Genomic DNA, 18,256 nt, shown 5'->3' with positions numbered 1-18,256 from the left:
ACAATCCTCAGATCTCAGCCTCCTGAGTAGGTAGGATTGCAGGCATGAGCCACCAGTACTTGGCCTGAGATTCTTAAAATACTGCAAGGTTCAGTAGAAGGGAGTGTGTGTGTGTCTTTGCATAAACCCTCAGTCATCTCTGAGCAGTCATGACTCTCAGGCCAAGAACCTTTATTTTCAGTGTGATCTTTATTATGAAGAATAACTGCTTAACTGGGTCCTTTTTTCCTTCTATCTAAGTACCCAAGTTTGAAAAGAATTTTAAGTGTATTTCCTATAAAACAGAGGTAGGTGTTTGGATAGCTGTACTCAACAGAGACGTAGGAGCATGTAGGGAGGGCCATAGAAGCAAGCGCTGTCTGTTCTTTAGGTCTGCATGTGCATATCTAAGTCATCATATCCAAAACGGAACTCATATCTCATTGTCGTATTCTGTTTCTTTGTTTTACTTAAAAACATTTTTTTTTGCTTAGGCACTTCAATGTAAGTCATCTTTTCTGGTAACCATCTTATCCATTATTTTCTTATTTGGTATGCTCCCAATAGTACCATACCCAGGTAGGTATTTCACAGCATGAACACATGAACTTCCTGGATACATTTACATTTCCCTGCTCACTGCTTAGCGTGTGCGTGTATGTGTGCCTGTGTGTATGTGTATGCTGGTAGAAGGTGCTTATAGTCTAGAATTATGGATTTATTCTTGAATTCTAATTTTTGTGCTCAATTCAATAACTGGCTTGGTTAGAAGAGATTGATGTTGTTACTAGGCTGCAAGTCAGCCCTGTGTGCCACCAAAGGCATGACTTTGTCTTGTTGTCATAGCTCCACCTAGTGGTGGCTGGAACACAAGCATGGCTTCTGTGCAAAGAACCTGACAGAAGACAAAGATGCTGCAGAAGAACAAAAACAGGCTCAGCTGAAGGCACATTGAACAAAATACAACAAAATTACAATTGTTTGAATTTTACATCTATTGAATTACCGTTCTCAAATTTAAAATGCTGTTGAAAATTCAGTCGGAAGAACAACAGACCATAGAAGCTTCTTCGTATATTCAAGCAAACATACTGGCACCTTAGGGTAGTCACTTACACATCCATGAATTGGATGTCTAGTGTATATCACAGTTAACAATAGTGATGCTTTTCAGTGCACTTAATTAAGTCCATAAGGCAATTGTACTTTAGTGGAAAAATATAAATTGAGCCCATAATAAGACATTTCTGGCCTTGAATCTGATCTTGAATTGTTTCAGAAATTTGTGCTGGTACTACTTCTTCAGAGAAAAATGATTTCTCTGTTGCAAGAATATTCAAATCATATTCATTTCGTCTGAGATTCTGCAAAAGCAAAGCAAAAAGATTAATTAGAAACTAAAAACATTTGTATATAACCAATTAGCATTTCCGGAAGGAAGTAAATAAAATGAGCTAGAATAAAAATTGATAAAGAAATAGTAGTACTTAGGTATAAATTTACAACTTACTCATTTTCCTTCCTTCTTCATTTCCTTACCTTTTTCTCTGTCTAAGTGTCCTCATAAGTTTTCTTCTCCTCTTTTTATTTTTGTACCAGCCCTGGGCCTCAAACTTGGGGCTAGACACTGTCCTTTAGCTTTTTGCTTAAGGCACTCTACCACTTGAGCCACAATTCCCTTACTGGTTTTTTGCTAGCCAAAATAGAGCCAAAATGGAAATAAGATTCTCATGGACTTTCCTAGCAGGGTTTGCTTTGAACTATGATCCTCACATTTCAGCCTCCTACAAAGCTAGGATCGCATAGTATCCAACATCTTTTATTTTTTATCTTAATCAAGGTAGATTGAATGCCACCTGTTTCTTCCTTTTCTTTATTCTCCCACTGTGTGTGTGTGTGTGTGTGTGTGTGTGTGTGTGTGTGTGTGTGTGTGTGTGTTAAGCTTTTGGGGATCTTTATTTTTTAAAAAAAACATATTTATTACTATTTCTTTTTTTTTTTTTTTTTTTGGTCATGGGGCTTGAACTCTGGGCCTGGGCGCTGTCCCTGAGCTCTTCAGGACAAGGCTAGCACTCTACCACTTGAGCCACAGCACCACTTCCTTGGGGATCTTTAGAAAGACAAAAGTATACAACCAGGATGTCTCTACCCATCCAGCCCAAACCAATTAAGACACTCAAGCATCAACTGAGGTGCTCAGGTCAGACATCACATAGATGAATATCGATAGTCAGCATTTATTACAGCACTCACTGCAGAATGGAGCTTTCCATTCAACCCAGTGGGCTCTGTCATACCACATTTCTGAAGCCAATATAGTCATTCACCTAATCACCGTTATTCTTGGAGGGTGGTAGTTGAGGCCTGGTGACTTTCTTTCAATAATAGGAGCCACAGTGAAAATCACTTGCCCTCTCAGACCAGAGTCACATTCACCTAGCGATAAAGGCCTCGCTCACCAGTAAGACCCAGGATTTGGGATTATGCCCCATAATGCCTTTTCCCCCTCCTGCTCCTTTTGTATTGTGGATTCTCTATACCTAGCACCTTTCAATGTGTAAAGTTATCATTTGTATATCTGCACTCTAAAACCATGGAGCATTGCCAACAGATCTTAAGACAACTGACACAGACTAGGCACATTATTTCCAGAGGTGGGGCTTCTCTGTTATTTTCCTTTCCTTGACCAACTAACAAAATGAAGAATAGAATTGGAGATGATGATTTAACATGGCCTCATACAAAACACATCAAGCCTCGTACCACTGGCTCATCCTGTAATCCTAGCTACACAGGAGGGTTGAGGCTCCAGGTTCAAAGCCAGCCCAGGCAAGAAAGTTTGTGAGAAGCTTATTTTCAGTTAACCACCAAAACACCAGAAATGGAGATGTTGCTCAAGTGGTAGAGAACTAGTCTTGAGCAAAAATGATTAGGGGCAGCATCCAGGAAGTGAATTCAATCCTCATTACCAGTGTGTGTGCACATGTGCAAGCGCGTATACCCTCCCCCCCATGCACCACATCCACAATACTATTCAAATGAAGCTCCAAACCCCAAATTGTTCATTTCCCTGAGACAAGCTTTTGCTGAGGTTTCAAACCCTTTTCCCAATTGTTGAATCTTAGTCTCAACTTAAATTTGAGATCAAGTTAAGATTGATCACAGCAACCTGAAGTACATTGAGGCACATGATCAAAAACCACCTACACCACTCTAAAGCCAGCCATGATGTAAGTTACCTTCTGCTGACAGGGCTAAAACCACTGCTGGTAGGTTTACTCAGACATGCAGGCACCCAAGCTGCTTCTACCTCAGCAGTGTCAAGAGCCTTAATCTGCTCCAAGAGCCTGAAGAACACAAATAGCCAGTCTCCAAATTACATTAGTATTTCATTTTGTTATCAACATGTAGATAGATTTATGTGGACATCATTTCTTTGGTTCATACCACTTATGTTTTGTAAAATAGGACAGAGTAGGTCTGAGATGACTGAGTGATTTCTAAAGGGATGATTCTTCCATGAAAATTAAAAGTTGGTTCTGACACTTATGGAGATGATAGAAATGTGGCTTACAAAACAGATGGATTTATACAACTTGAAATAGTTCTTACCACAAAACAGGCTAATTTGCCATTTCATCCATAATTCTACAGTGCTTCACTGACCAAATACCTACTAGCTAAAAGGAAATGAAAGTTTGCTCCTATGAAAGCTGTGTATCTCTTTTTCCCACCCTTTTGGGTTGATATTCTGAAAGCACATCTTTAATGTGCGTATCATATATAAGTACACACATATATATAATACATTATTGAAAATATCAATCTTGTCGTTACCGGGCATGGTAATGACACCTGTAATCTTACCACTTAGGGGCCAGAGTCAGGAAGATTGTGAGCTGCAGCCCAGGTTGGGCTAGCATTATGAGTTTGAAGGTAGCCTGGGCTATAAAGCAAGACCCTGTCTCTATAAAAATTAAATAAATAAAATAATGGCGTTATATGCATGTGAATGTCAAGTTTCACCTGTCACATTTGATTTTGTGACTTAGAAATTTAAAATTCCTATTTATTAAAAGAAAATGTAAAGCCTTGATGCATAAATGCTCTTTGGGAGCCACACCACGGCTTTGGTCATTGTCCATGGGCAGCTTGTCTGTGTGCTGGCAAGTGTGTCTGCATTCTGGGCTGATGCTTAGGAAATTCCTGTGCTCTTGCATCTCGTCTCTGTGGCAACCCACACTCTTGGATGCTTCCCTCACCACACACAGGGCACGCAGAGGGCCAGGGCTCTCCTCTGAAAGAATCACATAGTTGAAGTCAGCAGAGACAAACAAGAGGGACTCCACTTCCGCAGGAAGCATGCATCTGGCCACCATCCATTTCACTCTGTGCCTTCCAGGGGAGTTTATGAGCCTCCAACGTTCACAGCTTAGACAGGAAGGGAAAAGCATGGTGAGAGCCTGCACTATCATGAGGGAAAGCACAACCTGCACCTGGGTTTGTTTTCTCTGAGAGCTGTCTACTGCCTCTCTGATAGTTTTCCTTAGTTGCAGAGCAATGAGCATTTCACCCAGTGTGAATCAAATCGGTCTTGGAATTCTTTCTTGCCCTGGCAGTAAGTAAACTGCAGAGGTTGGTTTCAAACATCTCTGAGAAGAAAGAAAGAAAAAAAAGCAATCAGATTAGGAAGTATCCAATTTTATCTTCTGATTCCCTGGTGGCCCTGCCCTCGAGTGGCAGGAACCAGTGAAAGGATGTGTCAGTCTCACTGTGGGACAGAGAGGTAGGACAACGCTGAGACCCGTGATCCCCTGGAAGTTGCACTGTTAGCTAATAGCACGCTTTCTTCACTCTCCTGGCCGGCTCATCATTTCATCCTCCCAACCCTTCTACTGCTGTGGGTATGTGGCCATGACCTCCTGCAAACCTACCAGCCTTCGATCCTTCAGTTCCGACAGGTCTCACACTCTCAGCCACGCGTCCTACCTGAGAGATAGTGCCATGATCGAAGACACAGTTGTGATTCCCAGTCACCAGGTAGGTAGGCCTTGATGGTCCTATCTTTGCTTTCCAATTTTCCCACTGCAGCATCCGGGGGGATTAGCCAGGACAAGACAGTTTGCAATAAGCATGTGTTTTTGTTTTGTTTTTCTCCTGAAATAGTATACTGTTTATTTCTTCAGCTGTATTGCCTTCTCCTGCAAATATTTTACAGAAGATTTTTGTAAAAAATAAGATATGTAATTAGGGGGGAAAGTTACATAGAATACTTCTGTTGTAGGAATGCAGCAACAGCACAAAACATATTTTTCAGTAAACATAGGCTTCCGTGGGGGAAGGGTACTAGGCAGAGGAGGGACGGGGGACTAGAGAATGAACATGTTTGAAGTAGTTTATTTGCATGTGTGAAACCTGTTGAAATGGTTTTAAGAAGGGGAGAAGAATTAAGGGAGAGAGGTAGAAGGGAGGAGGCTGGTTAGATTATAGTGTACACATGTATGGAAATGTCACAATAACCCCTCCTCCCATGTATGCTAATAAAAATAAAGTATATCTTTCAATGTTTAAAAATATCAGCTGTAAGAAAATGCTCAGAGTTTATTCTGAAATAGTGTAATTTTAGGTAGGATCTTATTAATTTTAGGGGTTGGATATAAGAACATAGATGAACAACAAATTTCTTTGAAGATTATACTGAAGTGATCTCAGAGCCCTCATCTAATTGAACAGGAAATATACATTATAAGATATTTACTTTAAATGCTTTGGTCTTGCAATTTTTTTATATGAAAGTTTTCCCAGGCAACAACACCTCCTTCTTGTAATGCCCTTAAAATGTGATTATATTTTCCTTTAATTGAAGCAAAATATTTTTAAAAAAATAAAATCCAGTGTTCTTTGTGTGTAGGTGTCAACTCTAGCCAAGGAGGTAGAAAGGAATTCTTATCGTCTGAGCTGGGGCACTGAGAACTTAGACAACGTGGCTCTTTCTTCCAGCCCTATTCATTCTGGGTGAGTACATCAATATTATGTATCCAGATCAAGAGGTAAAAGGAGATGAGAGTGAAAATAACTGCTTTGTCCAGCAGCTTTAGTGGACGGCTAGCTTCGCACTGGAGGTGACCTTTGTTCAAACTTGTAAATAACATTGCTTTATCCCATCTGTGGACTGTCGCTACACAAATGAAACAGCGAGAAAGGGTTGCATTCAGCACAGAAAGCTAGGCATTGTTTTAAAGTAACTAGTAGAATTGCGTCAAAGCAGCAGCTTGCTCACTAACAAGAATGTACTGGCGGGCCTCCTTACTGTTCACATCTGAAAAAACAGGGCCCGAACCAGCTACTTCTTAGAAAGTTTCTATTTGCAAAGATTAATTGAATGATCTTCCGAAATAAATACCTTTCTTCTCATTTTAAAGCGTTTAAAGTAAAGTTGACAGAGTTTGAATCATTCAATATGCAAATAAGTCCCTATACGGTTTAAAGAGGGCACATCATTTAAAAACCAAGTTTAGATGCAACCAGCCAGTTTATCAGTTGTCTTTAAGAAGTCATGTAGAGAGTGTATTAATCAATATTGCCTGCTAATAATTTTAACTCAATAAAATCAGGACTTTGAATCATGCTTTCATATTGCTGTAGTATAAGGATTCAATTATGCATACTATAAATTCCTTATGGAGTTTTACATTGTAACACGATTCTACTTATTTTCCTTACATTATGATAGCTCTGAATAACACAGTGATGTCATAATTATACATAAAATCCTCTTATGATTTTATTTAACTTCCTTTATAGTAGCCCTAGCGATATGCTAGCTAACAAAATGGGTTATTTTGGTTTGAATTATTAATCCTAATTTCTTAGCCATAATCTCAGAACTATTTTGAATAATGGAACTTTTGTTGTTTTTATTATCCTTATATAGTCTCCTTTTGGGAAAGTGCCCCAAGATATTTTAGTTAAACATCTTGGATTTATTAGTCAAGTCATTTACTAAATTAAAGGTTATGGTGTATTAAATTATTTATATAGATACTAAAAATAAACACAATGTTTTGTCCTGCTAAATAACCAAAGGTAGTTTTCAAGTGAATAAAAAATAAACTAAATATCATCCAAACTTACTTATATGTTCTAAGTGTAAAATGAGATAATTAAGATTTCTCAGGGGGCTGGGGATATGGCCTAGTGGAAAGAGTGCTTGCCTTGTATATATGAGGCCCTGGGTTCGATTCCCCAGCACCACATATACAGAAAACGGCCAGAAGTGGCGCTGTGGCTCAAGTGGCAGAGTGCTAGCCTTGAGCAAAAAGAAGCCAGGGACAGTGCTCAGGCCCTGAGTTCAAGGCCCAGGACTGGCCAAAAAAAAAAAAAAAGATTTCTCAGTTATAAATTATTTTTAAAATGGTAACTATATTCTGCTACTAAGACTCCCTACAATGATGAGTAAGGAGAAGAGGCCTGGGGATCAAGAGATGGAGAATAGTGACAAGAATCTAGAAACTACAATTACTTAAAATTCATATCCATCTTTTAAAGTGGCTATTTTAGATAAACTTAAATATCACTAGCTCAATTTTAAAGAGAGTTGTGTTATAGTAATTTTTAATGTAGATAGTTTATTTTAAACTTGATTGTCTCACAGTGGTAGACGTCTATAATTCCAGCAGTCAGGAGACTGAGTCAGAGAATCTACACTAAAATAGAGATTTTAACTCTGATTCAAAGCCAGTTGCTGATAGTTCATGCCAGTCATCCAAGCTACTGAGGAGCCTGTGATCTGAGTATCTTGAGTCAAAGCCAGGCTAGGCAGAAAAGCCTCTGAGACGAATCTCCAATTAACCAGCAAAAACTACCAAAAAGTTGAACTGTGGCTCCAGTGGTAGAGCACTTACCTTGAGCAAAAAACAAAACAAAACAAAACAAAACCTCAAGGTTAGTGCCCAGGCCCTGAGTTCAAGCCCCAGGACCATCACACAAAAATATAAAAATAAAAACAAAGAGTATCATGATGGGAAATACAGGGGCTAGACAGAGAGATATGTAATGGTTAATAGTGTGTATTAGCATCAGACCAATGGAAGTTTAGGTCCTGACACTAATACTCCACATGTGACACTGAGAACAAGTCATGTGACATCATTGTGATTCAGTTTATTTTTCTGTAAGATTGATGTTATGTCATTGAATCCATAGATAAAACACTACCTAAATAATCAGTACTTGCCTGGGGAAAATAAATACTCCACAGCATATAGCTATAAATATTTATAGCATCTCTATATCCAAGTTCCAAAATTTTCACACATTGCAGATTAGTTAAGAAAAATGCATTCTGAAGATTCAAAATGACAAAAACCAATATAGTTCAATTAGTAATTGTAATATTTGACTTTTTACTCATATAATTCATTATGTACTAGTGTCTCTACTATAGTATTTCAACAACACAATGCCATAGATGCTTCTAATCTGATGAGAAATTATCTGGAAACCTCAAAGCTTCTAAGTGTGATGGTATTTGGAAATGAACATAACCTTACTGTATATAAACAGCTCATACCATATGAGGCAACAATGCTTTCTTGTAATTATGTTCATTACACATCAAGTGCCTGAGTGGTAACTTTTTCAAGAACTGTCTTTCCCTTTAATTAACTGGATGCATTGTTAAACAAGTTCACAGTGTGTCAAAATGCAGGGGAAAATGACTTTTTGATAAACTTTACTATTGATGAACTTTTGCTAAACTTGATTTCTATAATATGAAATTTTCATACACATGCTACTGACTTGATAATTCTCTATTAAACTTAATAAAGTTAATTTAGGTTAATTAATGGTGCCTCTTCTACCAGAAAATAGGACTGGTATTTTATGTTACCTCTACTCCATGTTTTCAGACTAAAGCTCATGGTTAGAGAAGAGTGAGGAAATGACTCAACTCTTCTATGCCCACCAAATATAACCAGATTATAGACAGTAATTATTATTTTCTTCTTTATGGTATTGCCATACTTGTTCATCATGAATCTAATCATCGGCTATTCCTAGCACTGTAGTCATGATCATATAAACCTAAGTTAGGGTAAATTTGAATTTTCTAGTCTGCTTCACTTTGTTAATATATAATGAATCAGCTTAGCAACTCATTTTATATTTTACGTACTGTTATTCCAAACTTCTTTTGTATTGTTTTAATGACAGCCAAGTGCCAATGAGTAAAAGTCAACTCATGGCATTGTGCTATAAAATACTATGGTAATATAAATCCATAAAAGGTGATCATTCAAAACATGTTGAAGACAATATGGCTGTGAACCTCAGACTACTCTTAAAAATAGTCTATTTAAAATGTGTTGGAGATACTTGATCAATTAATAAAATGCCTGACATGCAGCAAGGAAGTTAAGTCTGTTTCACCTGGCAGTGTAAAGATTTACCTGAGTACTTATGTTCATTTACATATTTCATGTAAAACATTGGGTGCTCTTTAATATATTTATAGGCATATTCTTCTGAACTTTTATATTTGTTACTTTTTTCCTCAATTTTACTTTTATAAAGTAACAAAGCAAACTTTGTAGTAAGATTGGATTTCTGCTATGTTAAATATGAATACTTTTTTTTAAAAGCAGTACTGGGGAGACTGGACATTGTCCTTCAGCTTTTTTGTGCTGAAGGCTAGCACTCTACCATGTATGCCATAGCTACATTTCTAGCTTCTTGGTGATTAATTGGAGGTAAGGGTCTTATAGACTTTCCTTCCAGGGATGGCTTTGAAACATGATCCTCAGATATCAATCTCCTAAGTAGCTAGGGTTACAGGCATGAGCCACTGGCCTCCTGGCTATATGAATACTTTTGTCTATCATTCAATGTTGAGAACATGGGAAACCATGTGGAAACTCATGGATAATTTAAAGTAAAAGCAGAATCATGGGTAGAAGAAGGAAAGGTAGGACTAGAAGTTAGGTTTAGATATCAGGCCCAATGATAAAGACCATCATTCTCAAAAAAAAATCCTAAAAACAACAACAACAACAAAAAAGAAATGGATTTATGTTACCTATTCTGATATTTGTCATCAAAGCTATGTCTTAAATTGTGCCTTCTCTGTCTGCATTTCTTTTGAGATAGCAAGGAGGGCATTATCATTTAAAAAAATATTAGAAGGTGGAATAAAGAGCTCTTGAGTCAAAACTGTATCTACCAAATCAAAGACTTGCTATTTTTCACTCCCACATCTCTTGATGTTTTGTAACTCTGTGGACGGAGAGTCCCTGAAATGTTTTCACAAACCAATGTTGAATAAGGGTACTAATCAATATCCAGTGATTTTACAACTCCAATGTCCTGAACTGGAAATAATCACAAAGTCCTTATACCTTGTTCATCTCTCAGCATTTGCATAGAGCTGTATCTCATTTGTATCTCCATCTTTTTATTGATGAATACTGTTTTTATATATGAATTATGTACCTTGGTTTTAAAGTCACTTCTGGTTTCGTTCTTTATATTTTCACTTTTCTCCATTCTTTCTCTGTGCTAAAGTATCTATTCTGTTTCAGCCGTACCTCTCCATGTCTTGATCGTGACAACAGCAGGTGAACTTCTGCATAATTCTTTCTCTGAACACGTTGCCTATTCCTTCCTCCTTTCGCCATCTCCTTCTGCCTATACCCTATCTCGGGATGCTTTAGTGTGGAAGATACCTAGCCAAAGAGAATCAGAAAGTCAAGTTCTTCTAGTCCTGAGCATTGCTCACTTTTCCTTTTTCTGGGAAGGAAAAGTGGACATGTTCAATGGCAGTGAAAATGAGTTGGAGCTGGGCCAAAATATTTTCATATATTTGGAATGCTGATCTGAGTCATGATCTCCACAACTCAGGTGATTTCTTGTTTGTTTGTTTCTTTTTGGGGGCAGGAAGGGGCTCAGAAAAAAATGCTGCATAGAGCTTAAAATTTTTATTCCCCACAATTATAGCAATTTCTTCAGTTATTTTAAAGTTTTACCAAAGGTTGCGATTTTAAGTGGCACTTAGGCAGGATGTTTTTCCCCCCCTTTGGTTTTCTTTTGTCTTACCATATTTTAGGGAAATTAAAGGCTGAAAGCTTATTAATAGTGCCTTTCCTTGCTATTACTGCTTTAAGTGCAACCTTTTAAAGTTTTTTGGAAATGGTGCTATAGAATGACTCAAGTTAGCATTCTAAAAATAGCCATTGTCTTTTATTACTTAGAGAAAGTTATTTTTAAATATTTCTTCCTGTATGCTGGTTATAAGTATTTTTATTGTAGCCATCCATCATGTACCACATTTCATCGGTCTCCAAATAAGGCAGCTTTATATTCCAGTTTTTACAACTTCTTACCACCACACTTTTGCTTTTTCTCAAGCACACGCTATAACATTTTTAAACACAACCATGTAAGCAATTGATTTTCATTATTTGGTGATTGTAACAAATTCCAACCACCTTTTTCAATTCCATTTTTTATCAGTTTTTTTTTTGTTGTTGTTGTTCTTGTTTTAATTTGTGGAGAGTTAGGAGGGGTCAAGAGAATGGTGTGGTTTTCCCACACAGCTCATAGAAAATCAGAATGACTTGGCGGCCTCTTGCTATGTATTTGCGGATCACTGAAGCACCCTGATGACCTCTTTTCTCTTGTTATTTTACCCTGTAACTAACTCTGAATGCTGCAGTCTTCTTGATCCTATTCCCCATTGCCCTGGATAAATTCATAGTAAAACGTAAATGTCAGTAACTTTTGGGGTGGACGATGTGGTCCTCTGAAGACCATGAGTCCATGTTTCCTGCTGCCTCCTCTGAAGCATGAACCTGTTTAGCTAACCAAATTGTCTATCTGTAGGCCAAGTCATCAGCATAATAAAAAGACATGTCACGACTGCTTTCATTCTTTTTAAATTGTGATAACCTTGCATCTCACAACTTAGAAAATGTCCCTATGGGTTTTTTTTCTACTTTGCATGATTGCTGAATTTCATTTAGTTAGATGCAGTTAAAGCCAACCAACCTGATAGTAGTTTTTTCTTTCTTCTCTTTTTAATCTTAAATCAATGCTGAGTGCAATATAGAAGCACATTTCTAGCAAAACACTGTTTTAAACATCAAGCAAAAAATGATGCATATTTCTTGGAGTAAAGACGTTCTTTTCTGACATGCAGTTTTTTCAGAGCATCTGAAATAGACCACATATTTTTAAGTAAGGTTTCTAACCTAGTAAACTTAACTACATGTAGCATTTTTAATACCAGGAGGGAACAGAGTTGGCCTGTCAGTCTCTTGTTTCATGGATGAGAAAGCAAAATTTGGTGGTTACAAAATTCAAGATGGACAGGTCTAAAACTGGAAAAGAACATGGCCTGAGCATGTTTTCCTCTGTCCCAAGATAATAGTATTTTAATGTCTTATTTAAATGCCAAATAAATACCTCATTGTCGTATTGAACTGTGCACAGATTTGGATATGTTGTAGGTTCTCAGTGTTAGTTTCCCGGTTTTAGGTGGTGTGTTAAACATGTTTTAATTCTCAAGATATTCAAAACATATAAAGCCCTATAGGAACAAGCATTTATTGAATCCCATTTGCTTTATCCACACAGGAATTAATTCTTATCATGACCTTACAATTAGCCTTCACCAGAGGGGGAGTTTCAGTCTTACACCTAGGGACTACAGAGTGAAGTTTCAATTCAATTCACATACCATTTCCTGTATTTATTTCATGTTCTTCACTTCTTTTAATCTCTAACTGATTTCTGCCCACCTTTAGTTGTACCCATCCTGGGGCTTGAACTTAGGGTCTGAGTTATCCCTGAGCTATTTTGCTCAAGGCTGGCACTCTACCATTTGAGCCACAGCTCCACTTCTGGCTTTTTGGTGATTAACTGGAGATAAGGGTTTCTAGGACATTTCTGTCCTGGCTGGCTTTGCACCTCAGATCTCAGCCTCCTGAGTCACTAGGATTACAGGTGTGAACTGCTAGCACCCAGGTCACATCCTTATTTTAATATCCACCCCCCACAGAAGCAAATTATATTTATCAATCAGCCCTAGTATGTGAATGTATTAATGAGTCACAGCTCCAACCCTTTCTCTCCTTCCTGAGCTCCACACAGGCAAAGCATCTTACAATTTGTCTTCCTTGCCATTTCTCTGTACATTCAGAATAGACACTCCTTATTTCTAATACTTGTCCAAGCCGCACTCTTTTATATTCTACTTTTGAGAAAAATGATCAAATAATACTCAGTTTTATACTGTGAACTACTGAAGGCAAATGATTAGCATATGGGCCTGTACTTACGGACTTCATTGGCAGCTAAGTCATTATTTCCTCCCATTCTTTCGAATTTAAAGGAATAGCTCCTTTAGTATGTATGCGGTCCCATACAGTCTACATTTTATGTACCAGTTACATCATGAGTCTAGTTTCCTCAGAGTATTTTCTTGCTAGACTTATAAGCATTTTTATTCATGTCTTACTGCTCCTACTTAGTTCATCCATGTCTCTGCCCTTTTGTTTTTCTTGACATCTTTCTCTTTTACTCCATTCTCTCCTCTCTCTCTCTCAAGAAAATTTCCTCATTTGTGTTATTTTCTGCTAGTTTATGTCACTTCGCTATTTACTTCATAAAAATACCAAGGTTTATTTTTTTTAGAAACTTAATTTTCCCCCGCATAAGGGATATTAGCATTTAATTCTTCTGATTCATTTGCTTATGATGCACTACATAAACACTGTTTTCCTGGCCTGTAATGACGCAAAGATAATTGCAGGCAAATTTTAATTCCTCATAGCTTCATTCTGCAATTACTTGCATTTTGATTTCTTCATCTTTGACCTTCCTTCATATAATACTTCTTTCCAATTGTTTCTTTTTGTCAGATTTAAACCCTTGTTTCTCCTAACTTCTTTCTCCCTTCCACAAGCCCCCTAGTAAGTATATCAAGTTCCTAGTTTTAGAGTAGTAATAAAATTGTGTCAGTATATTTAAAAGTAAGAATAATACTTTCTACCTATCTTGCTATACCAATATAGTAAACTAAATGAATTCTGATTGGAATAATTGGCCAGAAACCAAAGAATTAATTTGCTTCCTACTTTTATCCAGTGTCAGATGTAAATATATGCAACTTCTCATTACTCACTTTTTCACTGCTCTGTTCATTGATTCACTCATTCAAGAATTATTTCTTGACACCCCCCACACTGTATAATCTATACATTCTCTACTAGGCATTAGGGGCCACTAGAATAAACATGGAAAACATAATAATCTCTGCCATATGGCTCTTAGGTAGCTCCTATATGAGGTCATAGGTCATTTCTCATTGACCCGGGAGTTAACAATTTGAAGCAATGATGAAACCATCTTATGAAATCCAGGCTTAGACTCTGAGCTTCTTGGCAGCACTGACCATGACTCAGTTACTAGTAGTGGAGCAACTGGCACTTAATAGGAAAGTAACAGAGTTCACACGGACAGAGGTACAGAATAAGTAGAATGAAAGGAGAATTCCAGTGACAAAAACTCAGGGAGGTAATCTAAGGTAATTATATAAACAAGATTACAGCCAAACATATGGCTATTTGGACTCATTCTGTAGGGAGTGAGTCATCAATAATATTCCCCATGTTTTGCTGGATGGAGTGTTGATATTATAGAGGCTATAAGCCTCTATATTCATATAGTGAAATTCATATAGTAGAACTGTAACAGCCCATGAGATGAGTATGGCATATTCTTAAGTGCATCAAAAGGTACTGATGCTATAAAGGGCTGACAGCAACAGGCAGGTGTATTAGAATTCTAGCTTCAATCCCTATTCTGTTTGCCCATGGATATAGAAATCAGACAATTCCAAGGAAGTATCATTCTTCATTATCAATGAATCAGAAATATTGCAGTGACTGTAGAAGCATTGCTAGTTAAAAATTAAGCTTATTTCCCCCTACTTTTAAATAAAAATAAATGCAAAGATCCTATTCAAGAATAAAAATGAAATCTTCATATCCACCTGGAAATGCTACCAGTTCTTTTACACCCTAGAATAACCAGGCATTTGGAAGTCAAATAAAAAAAAAAGTTATCCTGGACGAGCCCCGCCCCCCCAAAAAGAGTAAAAGAATTCTTAATAAAGCTAAGAAGAACAATGTCAGCATTATTTCTTTCCTTTTGTTTTTAATTTTTCTTTCAATAATGAGGATTGATCCCAGGGCATTGCACATGCTAGCCAAGGGCTCTACTGGAGCTTTCCATCCCCCCACCCTCATGGTATTTGAATAAAGATCAGCAGTATCAGCACTTCGTTTGAACTGTTGACTGCACTCCCGGACTTAGTCCTGGTTCTTTGGCTCAGAGGCTGGGGATGAATGGTAGACCTGGCCTGGCTCTGCATGCTGAGGACTGCAGCTCTTCTTGTGGTCTCATCCTGCATGTTGTGCTTCAGATGGGCACTTTGGGTTCTTCCGCACTCATTCCTTTTTTTTTTTTTTTATTACTAGCAACTGGATTTCTGTTTAATGGCATGCTTACTGAATTCTGTGTTCTGCTATGAGGAAGATGCTAAAGATATTTCTCCTCACTTGTTTAAGAATAACATCAATATACTGCATTTCTATCCCATAACTTACTTGATGAAAAAAACAACAACAAACAAAACCCTTTCAAGCGTTCTCTGTGTTGTCATGGAAGCAATATCTAGGTGTCAAATCTGGTTCTGTTGCTAGTTGTTATAAATAGATCCATGAAACACCTATATGTTGCTTTTATTTTTATTGTTGTTTTGGTGTAGAGATCTTGCAAATGCAGTGAAACTAGGGAAGGTTTTCAGTGTTGCTGTATAACAGTCTCCACACTGTGTATGTCCGTGTATGTGTGTACAATAAATAAATTATTGTGCTGTTTACTCTTTTGATCCTTGAGAAACTGAGTGCCAGAGAGGGCTAGGATTCAGAAAGTAACAAGGCTTCAAGCTCAGTTAGATCATTTCAAAGGAAATGACTTATAAATTCCCACCCTAAAATTACATTTTAGAAACAGAGCAAAGAAGACATTAACAGTCTCTGATATCACCCTCTCTCTTTCAATTAAAATGGCAGGGAGATCCGACTTTAAAAAGTGAAAACATTCCCGTAAGTAGCAAATGACTTGTATTCCCAGCATCCAGCTGTTTGCGTTCCACCTTTGTCAGAAAGCAACCAGTTAAATATCCTTTTGAATAAGAGGATGTCGGAGCAAGATGGAGTTGTATTACAATGGGCTACATAGACAATATATAATTCTGAAAAGCCAAGTTGAATTCATTTAGAAAAAAATGGCCATTTAGTCTTTCTTCTTTGATCTATGCTTCCATTGTTTCAACATGAGGATCATTTAGGATATAGATATGAGGAATCAAAGACTTCGTGTTGATAACAAAAGGAAACTCGTCAGTGAGTTGCATAATTCCATCCCTGTTTCTTTCAAAATCAGTTGGATATATTTTTTAACTTTATGGTTAATATTCACCATTATTGACAAAGATGAAAATTCTCATAATGAATGGTAATGATTCATGATGAAAAACCATATAAATAATAAAAAAATGAAAACAAAGGTTTTACCTCTATTCTCTTTGACTAAAAAGGAATGCTTGAGAACAAACCACTATGAAAAAAAGTTAACTTCGCAAAGCTTGTTTATCCTGAAATTTCAATGCACATCTAATCTCCTATTTTAACTTTTAGTTTCCTGGTTAGTTTTATGGTGGATGCCCGCGGAGGTGCTATGAGAGGCTGCAGACATAACGGGCTGCGAATCATTATTCCACCTCGGAAGTGCACAGCTCCAACACGAGTCACCTGCCGGCTCGTGAAACGCCACAGACTGGCAACAATGCCACCGATGGTGGAAGGGGAAGGCCTGGCCAGCCGCCTGATTGAAGTTGGACCCTCTGGTGCTCAGTTCCTTGGGTAAGGGTTTCTGCTAAGCCTCCTAGTTAGTCACCGAGGAACTTGTGTCCTCCAGTGAGATGGAATGCCACAGGTACGTCATGCCCTTGGGAAAGAAGGTTGGTGCCTGTAAGATGTATAAGACACACAAGTAAGATCTGAAACCAGTGATATGCCTCTTACTTTAAGGCAGTAAAGAGTCAAACAGTCAGGTTTATTATTTTTTTTTTCTCCTTGGATGTATTAGTAGGCTTCCAAGGTGATGGTAGATTTTTTTTTCTCTCAACTGAGACTTAAGTGGCAAAGTGTAAAGAAAAAGGAAAAATAAAAATAAAACTAGCACCAGTGGCACATGCCTGTAATCCTAGCTATGTAGGAGTCTGAAACCTGAGGACTGTGGTTTGTAGCCAGCCCAGCCAGGAAAATCCAGGAGACTCTGCTTTCCAATAAACTACTCAGGAAAAGCTAGAACTGGCACTATGGCTCAAGTGGTAAGCACTAGCCTTGAGCACCAAGAGGCTCCTGGACAGTGCCAAGGCCCTGAGTTCAAGTTCCCAGGACCAGCAAAAAATAAAGTTAAATAAAATAAAAGAATAACTGCTCTATTCCAAGCCCAAATTCAAATTTTCACATAGTTACAAAACAGTATCATTCTCTTCACTTTGAAGAGCGGTGTTGACTTTAGAGACTATGGAAAGATCTAGTGTATGTGATCTTTTAATCCTTTCTGTTGTCAAAATTGCTACATTGAGCTTGAAAAAGACCTTGGCTGCTTTGGTAGCCTCAGCTGGCTTTGAGAAGAAGACATCAGTGCTCCCTTTTGCCATGCTCATTTTTATTTTTATTTTTTGGCAATTTTGAGCAGCTTTTTTTCCTCTTCTGTTTGTCTGTATGGCTGCTAATTTTATGAAATGGCATCTTGGCGTGTCAAGAAATGAATAATAACTATTGAAATAAAAATGGACACAAGGAGGAAGTTTTGGAGGGGGACAGGTTTCAAATTATTTTGAAACCAATCAATTGTATTTAAGTCTGTCACCTCAAGTCTCCGCGGTTGAAAGAACTGGAGGAAATCTTGTCCATTGTCATTGTCCGGCAGCGAAGAGGATTTCTCACTTTAGAACTTGGGAGATGTTCTAAAGGCTGTAATTTGGAGCAAATAATTCACAAGTTGCCTCAAATTACTCTCTTACCTGCAAAAAGGTGTGCCAATGTTTGCCCATTGTAGAAATCACCCTCGCGTGCCCTCCTATCAGGTAGATCAGCGCTTTAGGAGCCTTAAAGTTTTGGGGTGGCTTGGGAAATACCAT

The 18,256-nt window shown here is 37.7% G+C and overlaps 1 protein-coding gene across 26 annotated transcripts in view; it reads left to right on the top strand.

The window, feature by feature from the left end:
* Ank2 (ankyrin 2) overlaps window positions 1-18,256 on the top strand; it is a 457,187-nt gene that overhangs the window by 386,689 nt on the left and 52,242 nt on the right. For 9 of the 26 annotated variants that reach the window (XM_048333410.1, XM_048333424.1, XM_048333417.1 and 6 more), the window contains 4 exons: window positions 4,917-5,019; window positions 5,891-5,994; window positions 10,560-10,595; window positions 16,743-16,967. In XM_048333410.1, the coding sequence (XP_048189367.1) occupies window positions 4,917-5,019; window positions 5,891-5,994; window positions 10,560-10,595; window positions 16,743-16,967 (468 nt within the window). Of the gene's footprint in view, window positions 1-546; window positions 559-4,916; window positions 5,020-5,890; window positions 5,995-10,559; window positions 10,596-16,742; window positions 16,968-18,256 lie in introns of all 26 variants that reach the window. The other 17 variants (XM_048333422.1, XM_048333421.1, XM_048333418.1 and 14 more) reach the window with 5 other exon arrangements.

Source organism: Perognathus longimembris, chromosome 24 (genome assembly GCF_023159225.1).
Source record: "Perognathus longimembris pacificus isolate PPM17 chromosome 24, ASM2315922v1, whole genome shotgun sequence".
Lineage (NCBI taxonomy): Eukaryota > Metazoa > Chordata > Mammalia > Rodentia > Heteromyidae > Perognathus > Perognathus longimembris.
This window is presented reverse-complemented; position numbering and strand designations above follow the sequence as displayed.